This window comes from Nesoenas mayeri (assembly GCF_963082525.1).
Source record: "Nesoenas mayeri genome assembly, chromosome: 1".
Lineage (NCBI taxonomy): Eukaryota > Metazoa > Chordata > Aves > Columbiformes > Columbidae > Nesoenas > Nesoenas mayeri.
The window spans coordinates 206150625-206170836 of NC_137541.1; the positions used below are offsets into that span (position 1 = coordinate 206150625).

The window sequence follows — 20212 nt, forward strand, 5'->3', positions numbered from 1 at the left end:
AAGTTTTGTTAAGAGCATGATCAAAATACTGCATAAAATTCACAAGTAAAGTTTCAAGAGAGGCACTTTATTTTGATTGTACGTTCTATGTATAAAACACGTATGTATAAAACATACTATAAGATAGCCGTGGGGATTCTTATACATGAGTGAATTGTGAAGAACTGAAAACAATACATCACGCTTCCCATCCATGAAGAATTTAAGACCATACTGCCGCTGACGCCTATGTTAATTTTTTGAGAGTCTAATTCACAGTTTAGTGTGCCTAATTCACCTCTTAAAAATCTGCAGATTCCAGAAATTGCCACTGAGCTAGCAGATTTCTGGAGTTTCCAATCTGCACAGCCTTGAAAATGTTATATTCAGGTTATTACATCCTATTAAATAGAGATCTATTTGATCAGGGAGAGATCTATGGGACAGCAACATGCATTATACTCTACGCTTAACTGAAAACCTTCCTAAAACATAATTCTCTACCCATCTGCATGTTGCATATGATTCATATGTTCTGACTTTTTTATCTACTATCTGAATGCTCCTGATTTTTCATGTTGTCTCATGAAATATTTCCAGATTTCAGACTAATAGATCTAGGAGCAGCAGAATAAACAACTCTTCCTCTCCCGTGCCTTTGAGTTGTGTTGTTAAATTCTCACCTCTAAGAAGGTGAAGCCAATAGAAGGTTCCACTGTGGTGGAAATTTCACATTTTCTCTTTCTCACTCTGCCACCTCTCATGTTTACCTGTATTGACTGACTGGTATCTAATTCCAGATGAATTTGTGCTCCATCTTTCCTGTATTTGCTTACCTCCAAAGTGGAAGAAAAACAGGGAAGGGAGCAAAAATTGGCATAATGGTCTAATACAGTATTTTGTTCAGAAAACATTAAAAAATACACAGATTGCAGTGGTAAGAGAAAAAAGGTATTTCCTTTTCATTTTTTTTTTTTTTTCAATTTTTAAGAGCTTTATGTTATATAACTTCTTATGGCATGAGAATGTGCTCAATTTTTCAGTTATTGATTTTTGCCATTCATTTGTAAATGTTTTGCTTAGTGAATTCAGTCACTACTGTATTTAAGGATTTGTCCACAAAGCTATAAGCCATCTCTAAAACATTCAGTTAATTAAGTATGTATGAGTAATTTATATTTCCATTTCTATTGTAGATTTGCATATTTTTCAAAATTATATTTTATCATCTGCCTATTCTTCCAGATATGTTTAATTCATCTGAAATGCCTTACAGCTTTGTCTTGTTTTCACTATCCAGAATAATTGTGTGCCATCTGCAAATTGCCCTGTGCCTGTCTAGCTATTTCCCTCATAAATAATTACAGCATTTGTATTTCTATAGCCCATTCTCGGACAAATTTCAAACTGTATATAGACTTTCCCTGGTCCAGATTGTCTTAGAATAACCTTAGCTTTCCTTTTGCCACACTGCAAATAGTCCATTTATTTCTTTCAGTTGTTTTGATTACTTAGATTTTAGTCTTCTGCAGTATTTTATTTTCTGAAATATTTCCTTAGCACCTTAGAGTGATGGGACTTTTTCAAAGTTATTCAGTAAGTACAAATAAATGACTTCAGCCTCTTTTCCACTTATTTAGTAATACACTGACACTATCAGAGATTCCATTAAGTGAAGATAAACTTGTTTTTCCTTTGCAGAAGCTATCCCTGTTCCAATCCCATTACCTTTATCTCATTAAAAGTATCTGGCACAGATTTTCTGACGTGTAATTCCCAAGATCATTCCTAGCGTTTCTTAAAAGACAGACAAACATTTGCTGCCACATAGTTCTCTAAATAGAACAGCTGTGATGCTGCAAATTTTTATTAACTACCCATCAGTCATCTTATTCTACATAATTAATACTACTTGTAAGAGAGAAATATTTTTGTTCACTTTTTTCTTTTGCAAAAATACAATACCACCAGATCTTAAAAATCTAGAGTTAAATTATCTCAACTGCAAATTGGAAAACAGGCTCTCTAAAATTCTCTGGAAAACAGACTGTACCAAGCAGATACAGTTCTATGCTTGTAGGATTAAGTTTCATATCCACAGTCCTTAAACCCTTGTAGCCTGCCCAACAAAAGACCTGTTAACACTGACAGTACCAGGCTAAGCAAAGACAATGAGGACAAGTTAGTGGTAGATTTCTTTTACAATGAGGTGCCTGAAACCCTGTCCCAGGTTGGCCAGAGAGGTGGTGGATGCCCCATCCCTGGAGACATCCCAGGCCAGGCTGGACGGGGCTCTGAGCAACCTCATCTGGGTGAAGATGTCCCTGCTCATGGTAGAGACACTGGATGAGCTTTGAACACCCCTTCCAACCCAAACTATTCTGTGATCCTATGATTCTTTGACTCTATTATTCCATTATTCTATAATTCTACGATTCTATGATTCTATGACTCTATAATTCTATGATTCTACTCTATGACCTTAGTACTTCAGAAAAATAGATGAATCTGGATGAAATACAGCATGAGTACACAGGATCAACATGGTCTGCCACTGCACCTACACTACTTAGCCCTTTAGTACTGTTAACAATGCAAAACACTGCTGTCCAGTGCCCCCAGAACTTTCCCCATCTTTATTTGCAAAAAGAGCGTCAAGTGTGAGCTGCCATCAAAAGGATAAATTGGGGATAGGGGTGGTATTGAAAACATGAAGAATGTTATTTCCTGTCTATTCCATCGTTTTTATGTGCCATCCAATGTCCATTCTTTCCTCAGACTCAGCCATAAGACACAGCGGCCTGGGTAGTCTCTACCACCGCTTCCCTCAGCAAGTAGACCTTCTCCTTTCCCACAGTCAAACGGATGTCAAAGTCGTCCACACATCTTACAGGGAAAGGGTAGCTGAGAAAGACTCTGCCTGCAAACAGGCAATTCTAGAGGAAGGGAAAAATATTTCCGGAGTATAAGGACTTCTTGCAACTTCTGCATTTTGGCATTCAATAAAGTGTTGTCCCGGTGTTATTTCATTTTTTACAGCAAACTGTTAACTTATTTCTTCTTAGTGGGATCTTATCACAGGTTCAAATGCCACTGCAGACCCCAAGACATTGCCAGAGAACAGAATTACCATACACCATTGTGCCCTCCACAAGTGCTCCCAGAAGGCAGATAGTGTCAGTATGCTAAACCCATTACTAAATAGTAATTATAATGCTCAGATATTATGGAGAATTTGGATAAGACCATCTACCTAGCACAGGTCTTCAATATCACACTTAGTAAGCCAACAAACATCAGCAGAAACATTCTGTGAAAGAGAGGTGGAGATGGGTGTCCACATGAACAAAGAGTCCCCAGAAGGATGTGCCAAACACTGCTACACTTTATCTCGGGCCTCTTAACGGAGAATTCACCTTACCATAATTAAGAAAACTTATTTGTGCTAACCATTATGAGGAAAATTATGTTGAAAAACCCACTTAATTGAAAGTATAGTAACACTCATCAACTCAGTTCAACATGTAGAGAATTAAATCAAGGACATTAATTAACACATTAAGTTGGTTAGGGGGTTAGTTTTTACACTGGGCAATCATAGCAGATTCTAATTGTTTAGATCTCTTAAGTTAAAAAGAGACTCCTATATTCACAGAGCCATTTTCAGTTAACACCAAGGGTTCGGGGATTTTTTTCAAAATGAGCACATTTGTCTGTGTGTTTCTCACTTAGTGAGATACAAAGCATCACCACAGTGCTAATGGGAAAAAGCTAATAAATGTAATAAGATAGCACTGGTCTATAATTCAACCTCAAGATATGAACATCTCTAGCTAAGGAAATTACAAAGGAACTATGCAATAGTTAAAAGGTAGATATAATTTGATTATAGTAGATTGAATACTGGATAAAATTTGAATATACACATGGATTGCTATTAATTTCTGCTCACTTGTGTTGGTTTTAGCCTGGACAACTCCATGGTATTAAAACATTTAAGCTTTTCCTACGCTTAGGACAATGGAACTCTGCACTACAATCACAGCCCCTGGGTAATACTATAACCTACATTATCATAATCATCATTCAGATTGAATTAAGAGGCTTGGAAAGAATATGCATCTAGGGAGGAATCTCCAGACCAGTCTTGCTTGGATCATTACTGATAACTATAATGAGAAAGGCAGTGGAATATTTGCTTTGATGTATTCAGGGACCTGGAAGGACTGCACTAATAACCTGGTCAATAATCTTGATGTAGCAAAGACAAGACAATCAGAGCTTTCCTACAGGAGGGTGAATTCAAAAACCGATGAATTTCATCCTCTCCCACACCTCTCATTTTATTATCAGATGAGATTCTCAAAAAGAATTTAAAAGAGTTTGTGGCTTAGAGTCCTTTGAAAATCAAAGGAACTGTATTGCTGCTTAAATTAGGCTGAAATCTACTTTTCCCAAAAGCCTGAATATAAAAGAATCCAGCTTTTCAAGATTATATATAAACACAACCATCATCCCCGGGTTTAGCAGTGTTTGGGAAAATTTTGTACTTATCCACCCACACATGATCTTACTGAAGTCTGCAGAGAGTTCTCCCACAGATGGATGTGACCCACCGTGTTAGTATCTAGAATGGCAGAGCAATACTAACAACCCCCAAATTTCAGTCAGGAAGGTCCAGCAAAAATCACCTGAAGGCTGCTATTTTTGTTAAGGTTTCTTCCTTTGTAATCCCCGGTGGCAATGCAATGAGCAGATACTACATAGGCTCAGCCTTCTTTGAATATTAAATTACTGAAGTTTAGAAGAATTTAATTAGTATCTCACCTACTTACCATCTTTCAAGGATTCCTCTGCTACAATTATGGCACTACATTACAAGCAATTTCAGCTTAATTGAATAACTTGAGCAAAACCTGGGTTCCAATTGCCAGAATTATGTGTATTAAGATAGCTATAACTGAGTTAAAACACAGAAGAGGTGAGATGATCACTATGCATGCTGTGATAAAAGGTTTGTGGCAGATACTGTAGGTTATTCACCCCTAATATTACCATACTGGCAAAATAAATATTTTTAAACAAAATTGCAGGTATACCAGTGATCTGGGTATGAAAAGTTGAAGAATTACAAAGTCAATTACCTGGCTATCAGGTACCAAAATGTAGGATCTAGCATTTTTTCAAATATCTCCTGAATTGTTTTAACAGTTTATGTATCTTCGCCCCCAGATGCACATACCTGTGTGCACTTCAGCCACTGACTGCCAACCTCTGTTCTCACGGCTTCTCACACACAACTCTTTGTTAAATGCATTTGCCTTCAAAAATCTTGAGCCAGAAGCCAGAAATTAAAAAACTTTCAGAGACAGTGAGAGTGGGACAGCAAAAGAACACAGGGACAAAGCCCAGATTTTATTTTCCTCAGGCTGTTTCTCTACCTCATGTAGCTCCAAACTGGCTCAGATCCCCCCTGGTCTGAGATAATGACCTGGCATAGAAACTTAGCTGCTGAGTCATTCGACTTCAGCAAGAAAGTATGAGAACAAAAGACGTGGTGGTAAAGTCAGTATATGAAAAGTTATGGGAAGCCATAGATCACAGAATCACAGAATGCCAGGGATTGGAAGGGACCTCGAAAGATCATCCAGTCCAATCCCCTTGCCAGAGCAGGAACACCCAGATGAGGTTACACAGGAAGGTGTCCAGGTGGGTTTTGAATGTCTCCAGAGTAGGAGACTCCACAACCCCCTGGGCAGCCTATTCCAGTTTTAACCCATTTCCCCTTGTCCTATCATTGGTTGTCACTGAGAAGAGCCTGGCTCCATCCTCGTGACACTCACCCTTTATATATTTATAAACATTAATGAGATCACCCCTCAGTCTCCTCTTCTCCAAGCTAAAGAGACTCAGCTCCCTCAGCCCTTTTTTGTACGGGAGATGCTCCACTCCACTGTATGTTTCCGATTGCTCAACAATGTAGCTGAGTATGTAGAGTTTCTGTCATTCAGGTCTGAAAGATAAATCTGAACCATCATCTACCTTGCTTCTCTGCAGCTGCGCTGTAAAGAGTTTGACTACACAGCTCTCCAAATGAGGAAGATAGAGCCCCTAAGCACAGACATGTACAGTCCATAGAAGTGGAAATTCCCAGTATGTGAAGTGCTGAAAGAGAATATGGGAAGAAAACTGAGTTTTTTTAAACTAATCTCAACACTTCACTTCTTTAGCAACAATAATATGCTGACATACTGATGCTCTACCGCTTTGCTCAACACCATTTTTCTGCCGTTTAGAAACATAAATACTGACATGATGCTCTGCCTGTTTGATTATCATCTTTCTCTGTATATGCAGCTTGCTCTTTCTTTGTCTTTGAGGTACAAGTGTTTAGTTGTCCTTATGGCCTAGTTCACACTCTAAAATAGTAATAGGATTAAAATTCACTAATCCCTGTATCTTTAGGAGACTGTAGGTAAACAGCACTTTCAGAAATGGAAACCTGCCTTGGGTATTCTATCTGAGATTGCTTGAACCAGTTTTTCAGCCATTCTGTGACATTACAGCTGTTAGCAAAGTATAAGCAATTCAGAAACACCCTTGTCTGCACTTTACTATACATATTCCCATTTACCTTAAGTAAATATCAACATCTCCAAGATACTGAAAAAACAATGCCTTTTCAAAACAGAAGTAAAATTATGAATATAATAATTAGGAAAATAACCCAGTTCCAGCTGAAACCTCTAATTCAGTTCAGATCTGCTCAGTTTGCAGATTTGTTGCAAAATACTAGAAGAAACTAACTGCCTAATGACTGCTAAAGAGGAAACAGCAGCAATTTGAATGTGAAAACAGATGCAAGTGTGGTCTTCAGAAGTTGGTTGATGACATTAACACTCCTGGAGTGTTAAGCTGTTAACTTCGAGCTTTTTTGGCCAATTTCTAGTAATTACTATAAGCCTTTATGCTCATATGCAATGTACTATCACTGAAAATTCTATTTCCCTGCTTGGCATTTGCTCATCTATTTAATCAAAGACACAATTTGTGACAGTGACTTCAAAGTAGAAATTTCTTTATTTGTTGAAAACACCATTACTCTTTTCAGTCTTTCTAATGTCATGTTATCAATTATAACAATTTTATGAAGTCAATTGTCATGTTTAATGATTTTTTTTTATTTGGAAGCAAAGACTTCACCCACTAAGAGCTGATTAAATCCAATGCAGCAATCCAGGCAGATACTTATTATAAATGTAGAGGAAGGGAGGCTTTGAAACAACCAACTATGCATATTTTCTTTGAGAATGAGATCACTTTCTGCATAACACTATTCAATGTGAAAAATTAACTTCTAGCTCTTATGTATGTAAAAGACAGGTTCTGATCACATTTGGAAGATAACAGATGCAATTTGGTGTTCTTGAGTCTGTTGGTTGAAAAAATCAATTGCATCTGCTGTGGAGCAGAGTTTCTGTAAGTCTTAGTAGAATTAAAAGCTGCCCAGAGCACTGTCATTTCAGTGGGCAACTCTGATCCACTGGGCTGGATAACATTCAACTGTATTTCACATAGTTTTTGCTTGTGGGGAAGAAAACCCACCTTCCAGCTGTAAGATAAATCAACACAAACTGTGCATAAGGGCCATGTATGACAAATGGGAGATACCGAGTCTCCTCCCCCCCCAAAAAAATGGTCAACAAGAGTGTAGATGTATTCAACAACAAAGGTATCAATTGATGCATGTTAACAGCTACTGAGTGCAAACTTGTACTTTGTGGATGGCTCACAGTATTAACAAAATCCGTGTGCAGGTATAGGAATGGATATAATAGATAAGTAAGGAAGGAGCATCTAAAGGAGAAATACAGGAATAGATCTTGAAGGCAATACAGAATTTGGAAAAGCATATACTGATTAACTATGGAGAATGAAAACAATAGCACGGGAACAGAAAATATAGCGATGTGGGAAATCACATTAGTAAACACTGCAGATCTTAAAAATTCACCTGAGTCATCAAGCTTGCTGACTAGTTTTTGACATTTTCCCCAATTGCATCAGCTTAAGCAGCAATATTATCTGTAAAAGATTATTAGAAAGAAAGTAACATGATCTCCTGAAATAGATATATTGATAGGTACCAAATGACAAAAAGCACTTTTGTTAGGAAATACAGACTGCCTTAGCTTATTAAGCTATTTGGTATACCACTTCTTACAAAACTTGCTTAGAAACCGCTTATGTAGAACTTGTTTGGCATAACTTGGCTTAAGTAACTTAAGTTTACTTAGGCTGCAAGCTGTGAACTTAGGAGCTTTCTGCCTAGAAGGGCCCAGCATTGGTTCAAGCTAGAAGACAATGGAGCTGTTGATCATCAGCTGGAGCTGTATACTAAAGATAAGTTAAGGAAGGGAACAGCATGTCTAAAGAAGTCAAAAAACAGCAAAATGTGAGAACTTGTGAATGTTTTAGCTGCTGCTAAGGACTTATTTTTCATCTGAGCTGTAGATGCCAAATAGCAGCTAACAGACAGCACCTCGTTTGGTGCATGCAGAGATAAGAAATGGCCCACCTGATGAAAATAAAGGAATCCAATGAAGAACCTGAGATTCTTAATTTTACAATTGGCCCAAATTGGCATACAAGGGGTGGGAAGCTTATATTTTAACGGTATAATTACCCGGGGTTTTCTTTGCTTGAGGTCCCTCTTCCATAGGAACCTGCTATCTGTGCTGTAACTTGCAAAATAAAATACTTATTTTAGAATAATTTCTGGATTGCTTGCGTGATACTGCTTCAGGATACCTAGGGTGAAGAAACTTCCTAAACAGTTTTTCATTTAGAAGTCTTTCTGAGAAGGCTCAATTAGCTATTGATACCAAGATGTAACACCATAATAATATCTAAAATGCTTATTTAGGCTAGATTCTTGAAAAGACATGGAAAATAATAGCAAGTTCATAAATATTTCTCTTTTTTTCTTTTAAATGCCAAAATTCTGGGTTTTGTTTTTCTATTTTTGTTTGTTTGTTTGTTTATTTCTACAGCTCCACAGTCCACAGAACTACACTGCAGCAAGATGAAAGAAGCGCCATGAGAAACAGGATTTTAAAAAGAAAGCACTTGAAAATAAATGTGTATTAGCTTAAGTGCTTCTTAGTCAGGCTGCCAAGATATTCTTCTGTAAAGTCTGACTAAACAGACTCTGTCCTCTTCACTCTGTCCTCTTCCAGAGCTTCTAGAGCTGCAGAATTCTGTTTTGTACTTCGTTTTACACCTGATACTGACAAAATCCAGGGTATTTTTCATGTGTCACATCACTGGATGTATAAATGCATATATTTTCTGTTGAGTGAGTGAATTATCAAGATATTCCTCAGTGGAAAGGTATTATGGCAGTTTAATGCTTCATTTAAAATGTAGAGTACATTCCCAAGCGTCAGGAGTAGCTGAAGTCTGACAAGAGGGTATTTCAGCTACTGAGCTCAGGGAAAAAACTGGTGTTAAACCTGTCTGACATCTCTGAGAAAAATCCCTCCTGTTATGGTCTGACTAATAACACCAAGATGCTTTATTGCGCTTTTCATCAGTAGGTCACAAAACACTTCGGAAGGGTGGCAAACATCATTACAGATACTTTACAAATATACTGATATTCTTGTACTCCTAGACTCGAAGAATGGAATTGAGAGAACATACAAATCTTATGTCTGTAAGCATCTAGTACTGATTCCCATGGATTTATTGAATATATTTCATCTACTTCAGCTGGAAAAAGACCTTCATAATAGTACGTCTCTCTCTGTTTATTTTATATTCTATAACTATTTCATATGGCCAGTACATCAAGTTAAAAACAGCTCAATGAATTATAGGGAAGCAAGGAGTAGATAATACCATGCAAAACATTGTGGAAAAACAAGGAGAAAAAAAGGATTTCTAGAATCTCTAATTTTCCGGACTATAGGTGAGTGACATGTTGAGAAATACTTGCAATATATCATACTTTTTCAAAAAATAAGTGTCAGGAACAAGATTATCTTTCAGGAGAAATCTATTACCTGAAAATAATAAAAGATAAAACAGCTAATTAATCCTAATGGGTGAAGCACCCAGTAGAAGAAGAACAAAGAAGCTCTCAAACTGCAATTCAGATTAACACTTGAAAAGACCTTCAATACCTAGGAGGCCTATATAAAATAAACAGAGTCCATAGCCTGAAAATATCTTCAAATTCCTTTGAAAATTCCTTTTTTTTGTTCTTCAGGCAAATCTAACAACATATAATGGGCTGGTAGATACTGTCAGAATTTGCTTTGCTTGTGTCCATCAGAGGCCATAATTCTATTTTGCCAAAAAAGAAAGGCTTGCAATGCCTGAGGTTCACCTTAAATTGTGAAGATTTCTCCAATTAAATCACCCACTGACAGAAGCAATTTTATTTAGTTTCTTTTTAATTCTGTCAGAAGCTAGAAGGATAACAAGGTACTGTCTGCAACAACATAAATCATGTGGAAAACATCCATCAGAAATCCAAGGCAAAGAAGTCAAGCACACAAAACAACAGTTAGCTATGATGACAAAAATACCATAAACTATTATTCATTAGTAACTATTCTTCATTGCAACTTTTGAATTTTACACCATTTTAGGACTTTCTTCACGACAAGGTTTGCAAAAAGTGACAGACATTCCTTCTCGCATGAAACTGAGATACAAAGTATTCTTCAGAATACTAATTCATAAGCTGCTTATTTCACCCTGAAACATAATGAAATGAAGTAAAAATTCAGAGCTACTTTTGGCACTTCTCTAGGAGTAACAACAAGCCGCAGGCACATTTGTGTGTTTCCTTGGTCTCTTTTTAACCCGATTGCATTTTTGTATTAAAAAACAGAGATGGCCGATATAGGTCTGTGATACATGCTTATCTGTTGCTAGTGTAAGAGATAAGAGCAAAGCAGCACATGATTAAACATGTAACAAGTGTTGTATCTTAATTAAGCAATCTGCTGAATATTCAGTGGAATTCGCTAACGGATACAGACTGCAGTGTGGGACTTGGCCAATAACTGCATATCAAAAAGGAGAGGTGGAAAAAAAAAAAGACAAAAAACCCCAAAATGAAAACAACAATAACAAAAAACCATGAAAGCTAGGAAGCTACCAGGGCAGAGATCAAAAGTATTATAATAAGATCATTGCTGCTGGGCTGAGCTACCCTGGGGCTAAAAAATGGTTCATGCAGATTAGCTATACTTATGGAATCTAGTCAGTGTAAGCAAAGAAAACGATGCAAGTTTAACTTTTAGATGGCTTGCTAATATATCCATGGATACATTAACACGTCCTCTATATAACCCCAATTAATTTTGTAGCTACAAGAGAAAACTTCAGACTTCTGGTGCTGACAGATGACAAAGCATCAGCCTCTCACAGGCCTCCATGGCTCTTTAAGAGCCTCTGAAATGCAGCATCTTGATCTGGAAGAACAGCCTGTGCTATGGCACAGTCTCAAATGTTCGTCACACCTGGACAACAGAAATTAAAACAAATTCAGCCTTATCTTGTTCTCTTCCCTATTTGAACTTCACCTGTAACATTATATTCTTCACCAGTAATAGGAATTAAGGATGTTTAGCAGCTCTGGAAAAAACAAAGCAAAGCAAAGCAAAGCGAAGCGAAGCGAAGCAGAACAGAACAGAACAGAACAGAACAGAACAGAACAGAACAAAACAAAACAAGACAACCCAACCCAACCCAACCCAACCTAACCCAACCCAACCCAACTCAACCCAACCCAACCCAACCCAACCCAACCCAACCCAACCCAACCCAAACCAAACCAAACCAAACCAAACCAAACCAACCAAACCAAACCAAACCAAACCAAACCAAACCAAACACTGGGTTTCTTATCACAGTTAGATGGTCCCTGCAAAAGCACTAGGAAATATAAGAACACAAGATTACTGGGCATGGTAATGCTAAAAGCTGAAGCAACAAGCTTTTCCTGTGTAAACATGATTCTCTGCTAGCTACAATTACATGATCAGAGGAATTTCCTGCCATTGCTCATTTAAAACAGCTACAGAAGTGAGTGTATTTTCTAATGTTGCTTTGTAGCTCTGTGCAGCAGAGTGAATGTACAGCTCACGTGACCCACTGCAACATCATGAGTCTTGGAGTTCGCTATGTCCACAGCACTTGCGACAGTGGATGACTTTAAATTATATACAGGATTCAATAGCAAAAAAATTGTCCCCAAACTTTTTGAATAGTGAAACGGACATGTTGCATCTGGAAAACAAAAATCTGTACAGAACATTTTGGCTTTATTTTTCCAAATTGTCTTTAGAACCCAAATTTTATTGAAGTCAGTGTTAATTCATGAAATAAACAGCTCTTACCTAATCTACATTTTTAGTCACAAAAATTATTCTTTATGACAGTTTCCAGGAAGTTCAGGCTAAAGCATTTTCTACAGATTAATTAATCATCCAGGCTCATCCTCAGATCCTCTTTCCCCATCTTTGCTATTAATAATTTGTCAGAGAAGCACGGCAACCACTGTAGTGAGGTCTGACCCACACTTGGACATGAAAGGCTTCATTAAAGACTGAAAAGAGGGTGTGCCAGGTTCCAGGAGCTCTCCCAGGAATGATCTTCCTGCAGCCAGGTAGATAAAAATAATAATTATAGGAGTGCAAAGGACTCTTTACACACTCATCAGAAGATAGGAGTTGGCAGATAGAGAGCTCTGGCTTGGAGGACAGAGAAAACATATTTTCCCCACTAGGTAAAACAAACCTCAAGAAATGGGTGAGATAGGGGCATTTCCCACCATCAAGGAAAAACTAACAAATGCAACTCATGTGCTGTGGTGGTGGGAGAAGCAGATCTCCTTCTGTACAGCAATTTGCAGAAATGTCAGTTCACGTAGAACCTTAATTTTGGAGACTGCTAAGCAAATGAATTTCCCATTTACTCCATGTGGAGATGTTTATTTTTCCTCCACTGGAAAGCCATTCCATCAATCCTGACTTTCTCTAAGCGGTCAGCGGCTCTGCTGGGCTGCAGGACAATGCCCTGGGACAGAAAGAAAAGGAGGGCTATGCAGGGTGACTCTTTCCCTTCTAGAAAGCGAAGCCATCAAAGAGGAGACAACTGAAGAGGTTACAAAACTTCCTTGTTTAAAAATATCTTAGGCTAAGATAATAACAGTAATTTACTTGGCTACTTGTTTTTGCAAAACTGCCATTGATGCTTACACTCAAACCTCGCATTAAATTAGGAAATGGAGGTAGTAGTTGGAATAGTCTGAAGTTGAAAATGTTCAGGGACCAAGGAGATACAAGATCCTTACATGGATTTTTGCTTTTAAGCTTATTTAGATAAAGTGGCATATACTTAAACAAAAAAGAAATCTATCATCACAATAATACTAATAAGGTTCATTTCGAAGCCAGAGTTATTGTTCATTTTACAAACGCTGATTAGCTCTATACCAACGAGGAAGGGAAAGAGAATCATATTTAATTTAGAAACAGAACTTGCATGTCTGAATTTCAGACACAGTTGTGTTCTATTCAGATTTCCCAACAGAACAGGGATTCAGAAGGCATCTAATTTCTAACAAGATATTTTTACTGAATTAGCACATTCTAAGCCATGTACAGAAAAACTCCACAACATGTCACTGAAGCGTTAAAAGCGCAGATCAAAGAATTCCGAGCTTATTCCACCATCTAGTGTCAAATAACGGGAAGTGCAAGAAACTGATTTTAAACTATTTTTTTTCTTTACATTACATACTGTTTCCTATAACAGATCAATAAAACACAATTTCATCACCTCCATAAGTTGAAAAGAACATTTACAACCTTAATGTGGCAACTCCTACAAAAATTATCAAATTTTAGCATTTTCCTACATGTTATTATTTTCCCAAATGTTAATACAGCCATGTAACTGAAAACTTCCTTTAAAACTTTTGTGTTTGACATTAAAAGTTGATGAGGCTGTTGTAAATTTTATTTTCCCCACACTACTAAGTAGAGTGGATAAGTTTGCAGCTTTCTAAAATCAAGCATTTTCTACAACTAAGTTGAGGGTATGGGAAATGCTAGAGGAAGAAAAGTGGTAGAAGAGCAAAGTTCATGCAAGAAATCTGAAGTTAAAAAAGTAAAAATACAATCAAAAGAGGCTCCACTTTTGAACAGAACTGTGCTTGCTCATTATTATCTTCTGAAAGGAAGTAATCTGGCTAATGCACGCTATGTTTTAAGTACTTGAAAGATAAGAGAACGTTATTCAGCACACAAAACTAGTGTTAAGGTCATAAACAAAAAGTAACTATTAATGATAAAACGCCACTAGGATATTTCTAGGCTGCATCAAACCACATAATCTGGAAGTTTAAATTACAGCCAAGTTCTTTAACAATATGTACACAGCAACATGATGCCAAATTTAAGATGCATCTGTATTATGCAACACAGTACCATGTCAGGCATTTTGAACTACACATCTTCAAAAACATGTTCTAGATCCTTCCATTCTGGGGATTAGAAAGTCTTCCAAGAATCCCCGGAATGTTTTACTTGGAGATGTACACATGGTTATAGACAGGGCTGTGGTTTCTCTGCCTGAAATTCAGTCAGCTGCAAAACTTGTAACTGTCATGATGAAAGTCTGTGCTCAAGCTGTTAAAGTGGCTGATAGATGCACACTGAGATGTTCTCTGGAAACTAAGCAGCACATGCAGGGTGAGGGTAGCCTGGCGAAGAGAAGGCTCCAGGGAGACCTTATGGTGGCCTTTCAGTAATTAAAAGCAGCCTGTAAGAAGGATGGGGACAGACTTTTTAGCAGGGCCTGTTGCGATGGGACAATGGGTAATAGTTTTAAACTAAAAAAGGGATGATTCAGGCTGGACATGAGGGAGAAATATTTTACAGTGAAGGTGGTGAGATCCTGTCCCAGGTTGCCCAGAGAGGTGGTGGATGAACCATCCCTGGAGACATCCCAGGCCAGGCTGGATGGGGCTCTGAGCAACCTGATCTGGGTGAAGATGTCCCTGCTCATGGCAGGGGTGGCACTGGATGAGCTTTGAAGTTCCCTTCCAACTCAAACTATTCTATGATTCAATGATTCTATGGTAGCAAACAGATGGCTGGGGGCACCCGTCAGTTATGGGAGCTGGAACAAGCCTCCTGAAGGGAGCTCTGATTGTATGTCCTTTGCAGATTTCTTTCCAAATGAATATAAACATATGGAAACAAGCAACTCTTTCCTCTGCCAAACACAAGTTGCTTGGGAAAAGTGATGTGATTAAGATGGATATGTGGCCTGGCCCTGGGAAAACACTTCAGTTCCAAAGCATCTTAACTAGATTAATTTTATGTTCAAATATTTTTATTTTATGCTACTATTTCAAACACAAATATATTGAGCAAATCATCCTGTCGTTGGCGCATTTTGAAGCCACTAAACACAAAGGACTGCCTGAAAAGTTTTTGGGAAGGTGCACTCTGATGCTGCAAAGCCCACAGTGAAATCCAGACAGTGAAATGCAGTTAGGCCATGACTTAACCCCACGCAGTCATACATCTACCCCCTGCCCACACGATGTGCTTGCTGGCTGCGTGGCTGGTTAGACAAACAGTCCTAGTGACACACAGGAGGTGATGTGATCCCTCTCTTGGAACAAGCAGACTCATGGCTTTCATTTACACACATTTTCCCCCTGCATCAAATGCTCTGACCTGTACTCAGAAAACTGGGGCAGGACGAGTCAACCTTTCCAGTGCAAACGGCTCTTGGTGGAGTTTCTTGACCACTTTAACCCACTACAATCTCCAATATCTTCTCACTCCTAAGACTAGAGTTGACAGGCTGTACTTGGACCCCAGCATTTGTTATATATCCTCAGAGCAGGATTCCAGCAGTTCTGCCTCTCACACAAGGCAACAAAATATTGAAACTGCAGGCACACTTATCTAGCAAACCTTTAAAAACCAGTGTTTTACATTTCCCTAGAAAGACACACTATGGTTGAGAGGCAATACGCCTCACATTTCACCATTATTCAGTGCAACCATGTTTACACAGTAGTGCTGAGAAAGGAGTGGAATACTTAATATCAGACTATGTGATGGAAAGTCTATAATTCAAGACAACAGCCAATTCTGATTTTATTTTGAAGTGTTTGGAATACTATTTTTCAACTATGTGGAAATCACTGTGACAAAAAGCTTCTGAATAGGGATTTCAGTCAATTTCCAGAAACTAAAGTGAATTTAAAGTAGATATTTCAGATAGGAAGGTACTACAGTGCTATGAGCTTTAGGAGAAGGTTTACTCCATCTTCCTGAGCTAAATCTCTACTGAAGGTTAAAAGACAGGATATAGACTACAGAGGAAAGCAAGCAGGAACTTCAAAGCTATCTGAAGAGACAAATTACTAAATTTAGATTAAGTGGCAGGCATGAGACACTGTGAATCTGAAGGAAAGAAGGGAAAGGAACAGAGTCAAAGACAGAAATCCTCAGGCTAAGGAAAGAACTTGCAGAAGACACTTATTTCCAAGTGGGAATACTATACAGCTCCTCTCCTGCCATCGGTTCAGAAAACAGCAACGGAAAACAACTCTCTCCTGTCACAAGAGCAAATTAGACTGGGAGGTTTTTTAAGGCAACTCTAGACGTCTGGGGAAACCCTTCACCTCACTTCACAATAAGCTTTTCATCATCATTGCTACATTTTCAGCTTGGATCATGCAGCCTTACTTGAAAGTCTCCATCTGTGAAGCAAAATATCTATTTTTGACTTTAATGAATAAGAAGCACTACTAACATCCTAATCCACCAGGAGCCCTACAGGAGTGGGAATATTTCCCTTAAAGGCAAGAAATTGCTTTGTCTGTGTTTGTCCCCTGAGGTTACAGAGAGGCCACATGGAAGTAAACTCCTCCAAGCAACTAAGTTGATCTACTACAGCATAAGAAGATGTATCACTGCTTGATACTGTTGGCTTCTGCAGTAGATGTTAAGTAAGCAACCTGGAGAGCTGCTGAAACATAAGACAAATGACACACAAGCTACACACCGAAACAACAAGAGCAGAGGACAAAGATTCATTCACATAGCTATTCCATGAAGGATTAATGAACAGCAGCCACATTCACATCAATCTTTAATACTAAGCATTTCCTTTCACTTGTAAACACACTGTAATCACTCCGCTAGGCAAGCGATGCCCGTTTCACAAGCTTGGAGCACCAGAAGGGGCAAAGCCCATCTGCCTTGTTTGCTGCTTAGTTAATTGCCTGAATAAAACCATTGTCCAGAACATCATCACCTCTAGTAAAAAATATTCTTATTTTTTCCCCTTCCCAGGCCTAGTAGAAAATAAAAATAGCAAAACCATTATGCTCATCACTCCATCCATGCTCCTTTCATTAGAGAAGCTTTAGGAACATCTTCAAACTATTGCAGGCTTATTGAAGAACAAATGTAATTTTCAGAAATTGATTTATTTTTGGTTAACATACAGGTGCACCATGAAGATAAGCACTTTTTGCCCAGCTAAATATATCAGAGGACATCAGACACACATACAGAAAACCTTCTATACTTTATGAACAGTTGCATTAGTTAACAGCGAAATGTCTCTACTTCACTCTGAATTGCAACAAAACCCACAGAAAACAGCAAGTTCTTGAGTAGCAAGGTTCTGAATAGTGGCAAATGAGCTTATTTTTCAGGCATAACTTATGAGTTTGATGTAGCGTTTTGAGAGATGCAAAAACCAGGACTCCATCAAATGGTTACATTTACAGTAATACTTCAGTTTCTGAACAGGGACAATCAGGAAGGGAAGTTTGCCATTCCAAAATCACCATAATATTGAGGCCAAGAACCTGCATTATTGCTTTCTTAATGTGCACCAAAAAAAAACCTTAATTGCCAGGAATCATTTTTGCTCAAACAAAGATCTGACTCAAAGTAAAAAGGTCACATCTCAACACAAAGCTCTGCCAATGAAACCATCACCTGTTACACTGCAGTGAGCCTTAAAAACCCATCACAGGTCAATCAATCACAGGACAATCAAACTTCTCTTAAAAAGAAGCTTGCCTGTTTGTACAACAAAATAAGTTTCCCAAGCGTTTCATGTTACATGTTTTCTTGTATTTGAGGACCAAAGCTACAGTGAATATCAATCCTACCTTCAGAGGAGAAATGTGTGACTGTAAGACATATCCATGGACATTCTCTATTTGAGACAAGTTCTTCTCTGACACATGAACAAGCTCAGGGCCTCTCACTTCGTGGGTTAATCGAGGCAAAGTATGATCATGTGGAGCGTCCTCATCTTGATAACGATATTTCTGGAGAAAAAAAAAGATAGCAAGGAAGGACAAATAAACTTTGAGGAGGCAATGTGCATGTACTAATGTAAGTATGAAATAACAGGAAAAGTATCAGACATTGGACTGTATAACTCTTAAATTTCCTAATCTGTTCTGGACATAATACCTCATTATTTTTTTAACTTTTCATCAAAGAGAGAAAATATAGTAGATCACACTGATACACAAAACTTACACTGTACAGACATCAGGGAGCAGGAGGAGGAGAGGAAAGTGTGAATAAGAAATGGAGTTCATAAGTCTGTAAGAATGACAGAGGGGCAGATAGTGCCATCATAAATGTCGTTTTCAGCTGTTAGTAATATGCTAAAATATTGGAATGAGCAAAATCAAAGACTAATATTTATTTGGAAGGCCATATAGAATCATAGACTCAAAAAATAATTTTGGTTGAAAGACACCTTTAAGATCATTGAGTCCCACTGTTAACCTAACACCGCCATCAGCAATTGCCAGTTATTTTCAATATACATATGTGACATGATTTATTCTTTTCTTTTCTGGAATATGCCTGTGACCCTTCACATATTCACTTTTCAGATAATTAATGAATCTATAAAATGACTGGCACCAGACAAGTATTATTTGGGCAAGAAGCCATCAGTGTAATAGATGATACTCCAACCAATGTCACATTAAGGGCTTGGCACATAGACCTTTAAGCCCCAAGCAATTAATTATTTTTTGAATCCAATGAGTATTCTTTCAAAAAAGATGACTACTAAAAGACGCCCTCTTTAAAGTGAGTCATTTGCTACAACGTGATTAGCAAAAATAACCACAGAATACCAGAGTCATCCTATCTCCCTGGGAAATGGGAAAACCAGAAATGTCCAGTGACAGCAGTGGTAGAAGCCATAAGAAGTTTTGGGCAGAATATTAATGTAGCTTTACACTACCAGAAGCAGTGTGAGGTGGCATCAAGGAGAGAATATCTCTTGGTGCCCATAAGTAAGTCCTTTCTCCAATGCGGCACTGCAGTGTCGCTGTTGAATAAATGAGAACCAAGGATCAAAAGAAAGGAGTTCACCCTGAACCTCGTGCTCCCAAAAAACTGAACACTTCCATGAATGTCCAGTGGTAGACTTTCCTGTTAAAATCTATGCTTCAAAATTGTAATTGATCATTTTATCTGATAACTGTACATTGCCCTAACAAATGCAATAATATCCCTGTTCATGTGCCATATACTCATCTGCCTTCTCATTCTTCACAAAGTGCAAGCCTAGATCATTTCTGGGTCAGTCCTGGTATGTGTTTGCCTCATGTTCTCAGCACCAAACTAATTGATTTTTATACATCTTTCCTCCCACAGCGTCTCTTCACTGAAATGCTTTCAGCTGTGAGCCAAAACAGCTTGACACAGCAAAAAAACAGTGGTAAGGCTGAAAATACCAAACCAAAATTGAGACTATCCTGCAGAAATGCCTCATTCCTCTCCAACAGTCTGTCTTGGTGGGGTCCTGCAAATGTCCTTGAAATTACCCCATTCCCTAGAAACCAAGGTTTTCTCTAAGGATTAATTCAAATTTCTGGAAGGAAAAGCATGATTACACGGAAATGTTACTTTTCATTTGACAAAAGAACAGGTGGATGTCTTATGATAATTAAATTACAAATCAGTGCCTGCTGCTGACAGGGTATTGTATGCTGCCAACTAGCATCAGATATTTAAAATCCTCTGTAATTACCTATAATGGGAAAGTGAAGTGCACTGCTGTGAATTTTTAATATGAATGTGTGTTTCTATAAGCTATCATTCTCTCTACAATGTGAGATTATTCCAGTATTACT

General features: G+C 38.0%; 1 protein-coding gene across 5 annotated transcripts in view; it reads right to left on the reverse strand.

Moving 5' to 3' along the window:
• The window catches only part of DLG2 (discs large MAGUK scaffold protein 2), a gene marked incomplete at both ends in the record, with an annotated part of 882996 nt that overhangs the window by 543341 nt on the left and 319443 nt on the right, over window positions 1-20212 (reverse strand). For all 5 annotated transcript variants that reach the window (XM_080346627.1, XM_080346631.1, XM_080346630.1 and 2 more), the window contains one exon: window positions 18215-18376. In XM_080346627.1, coding sequence (XP_080202753.1) covers window positions 18215-18376 — 162 coding nt within the window. The remainder of the gene's footprint in view (window positions 1-18214; window positions 18377-20212) is intronic.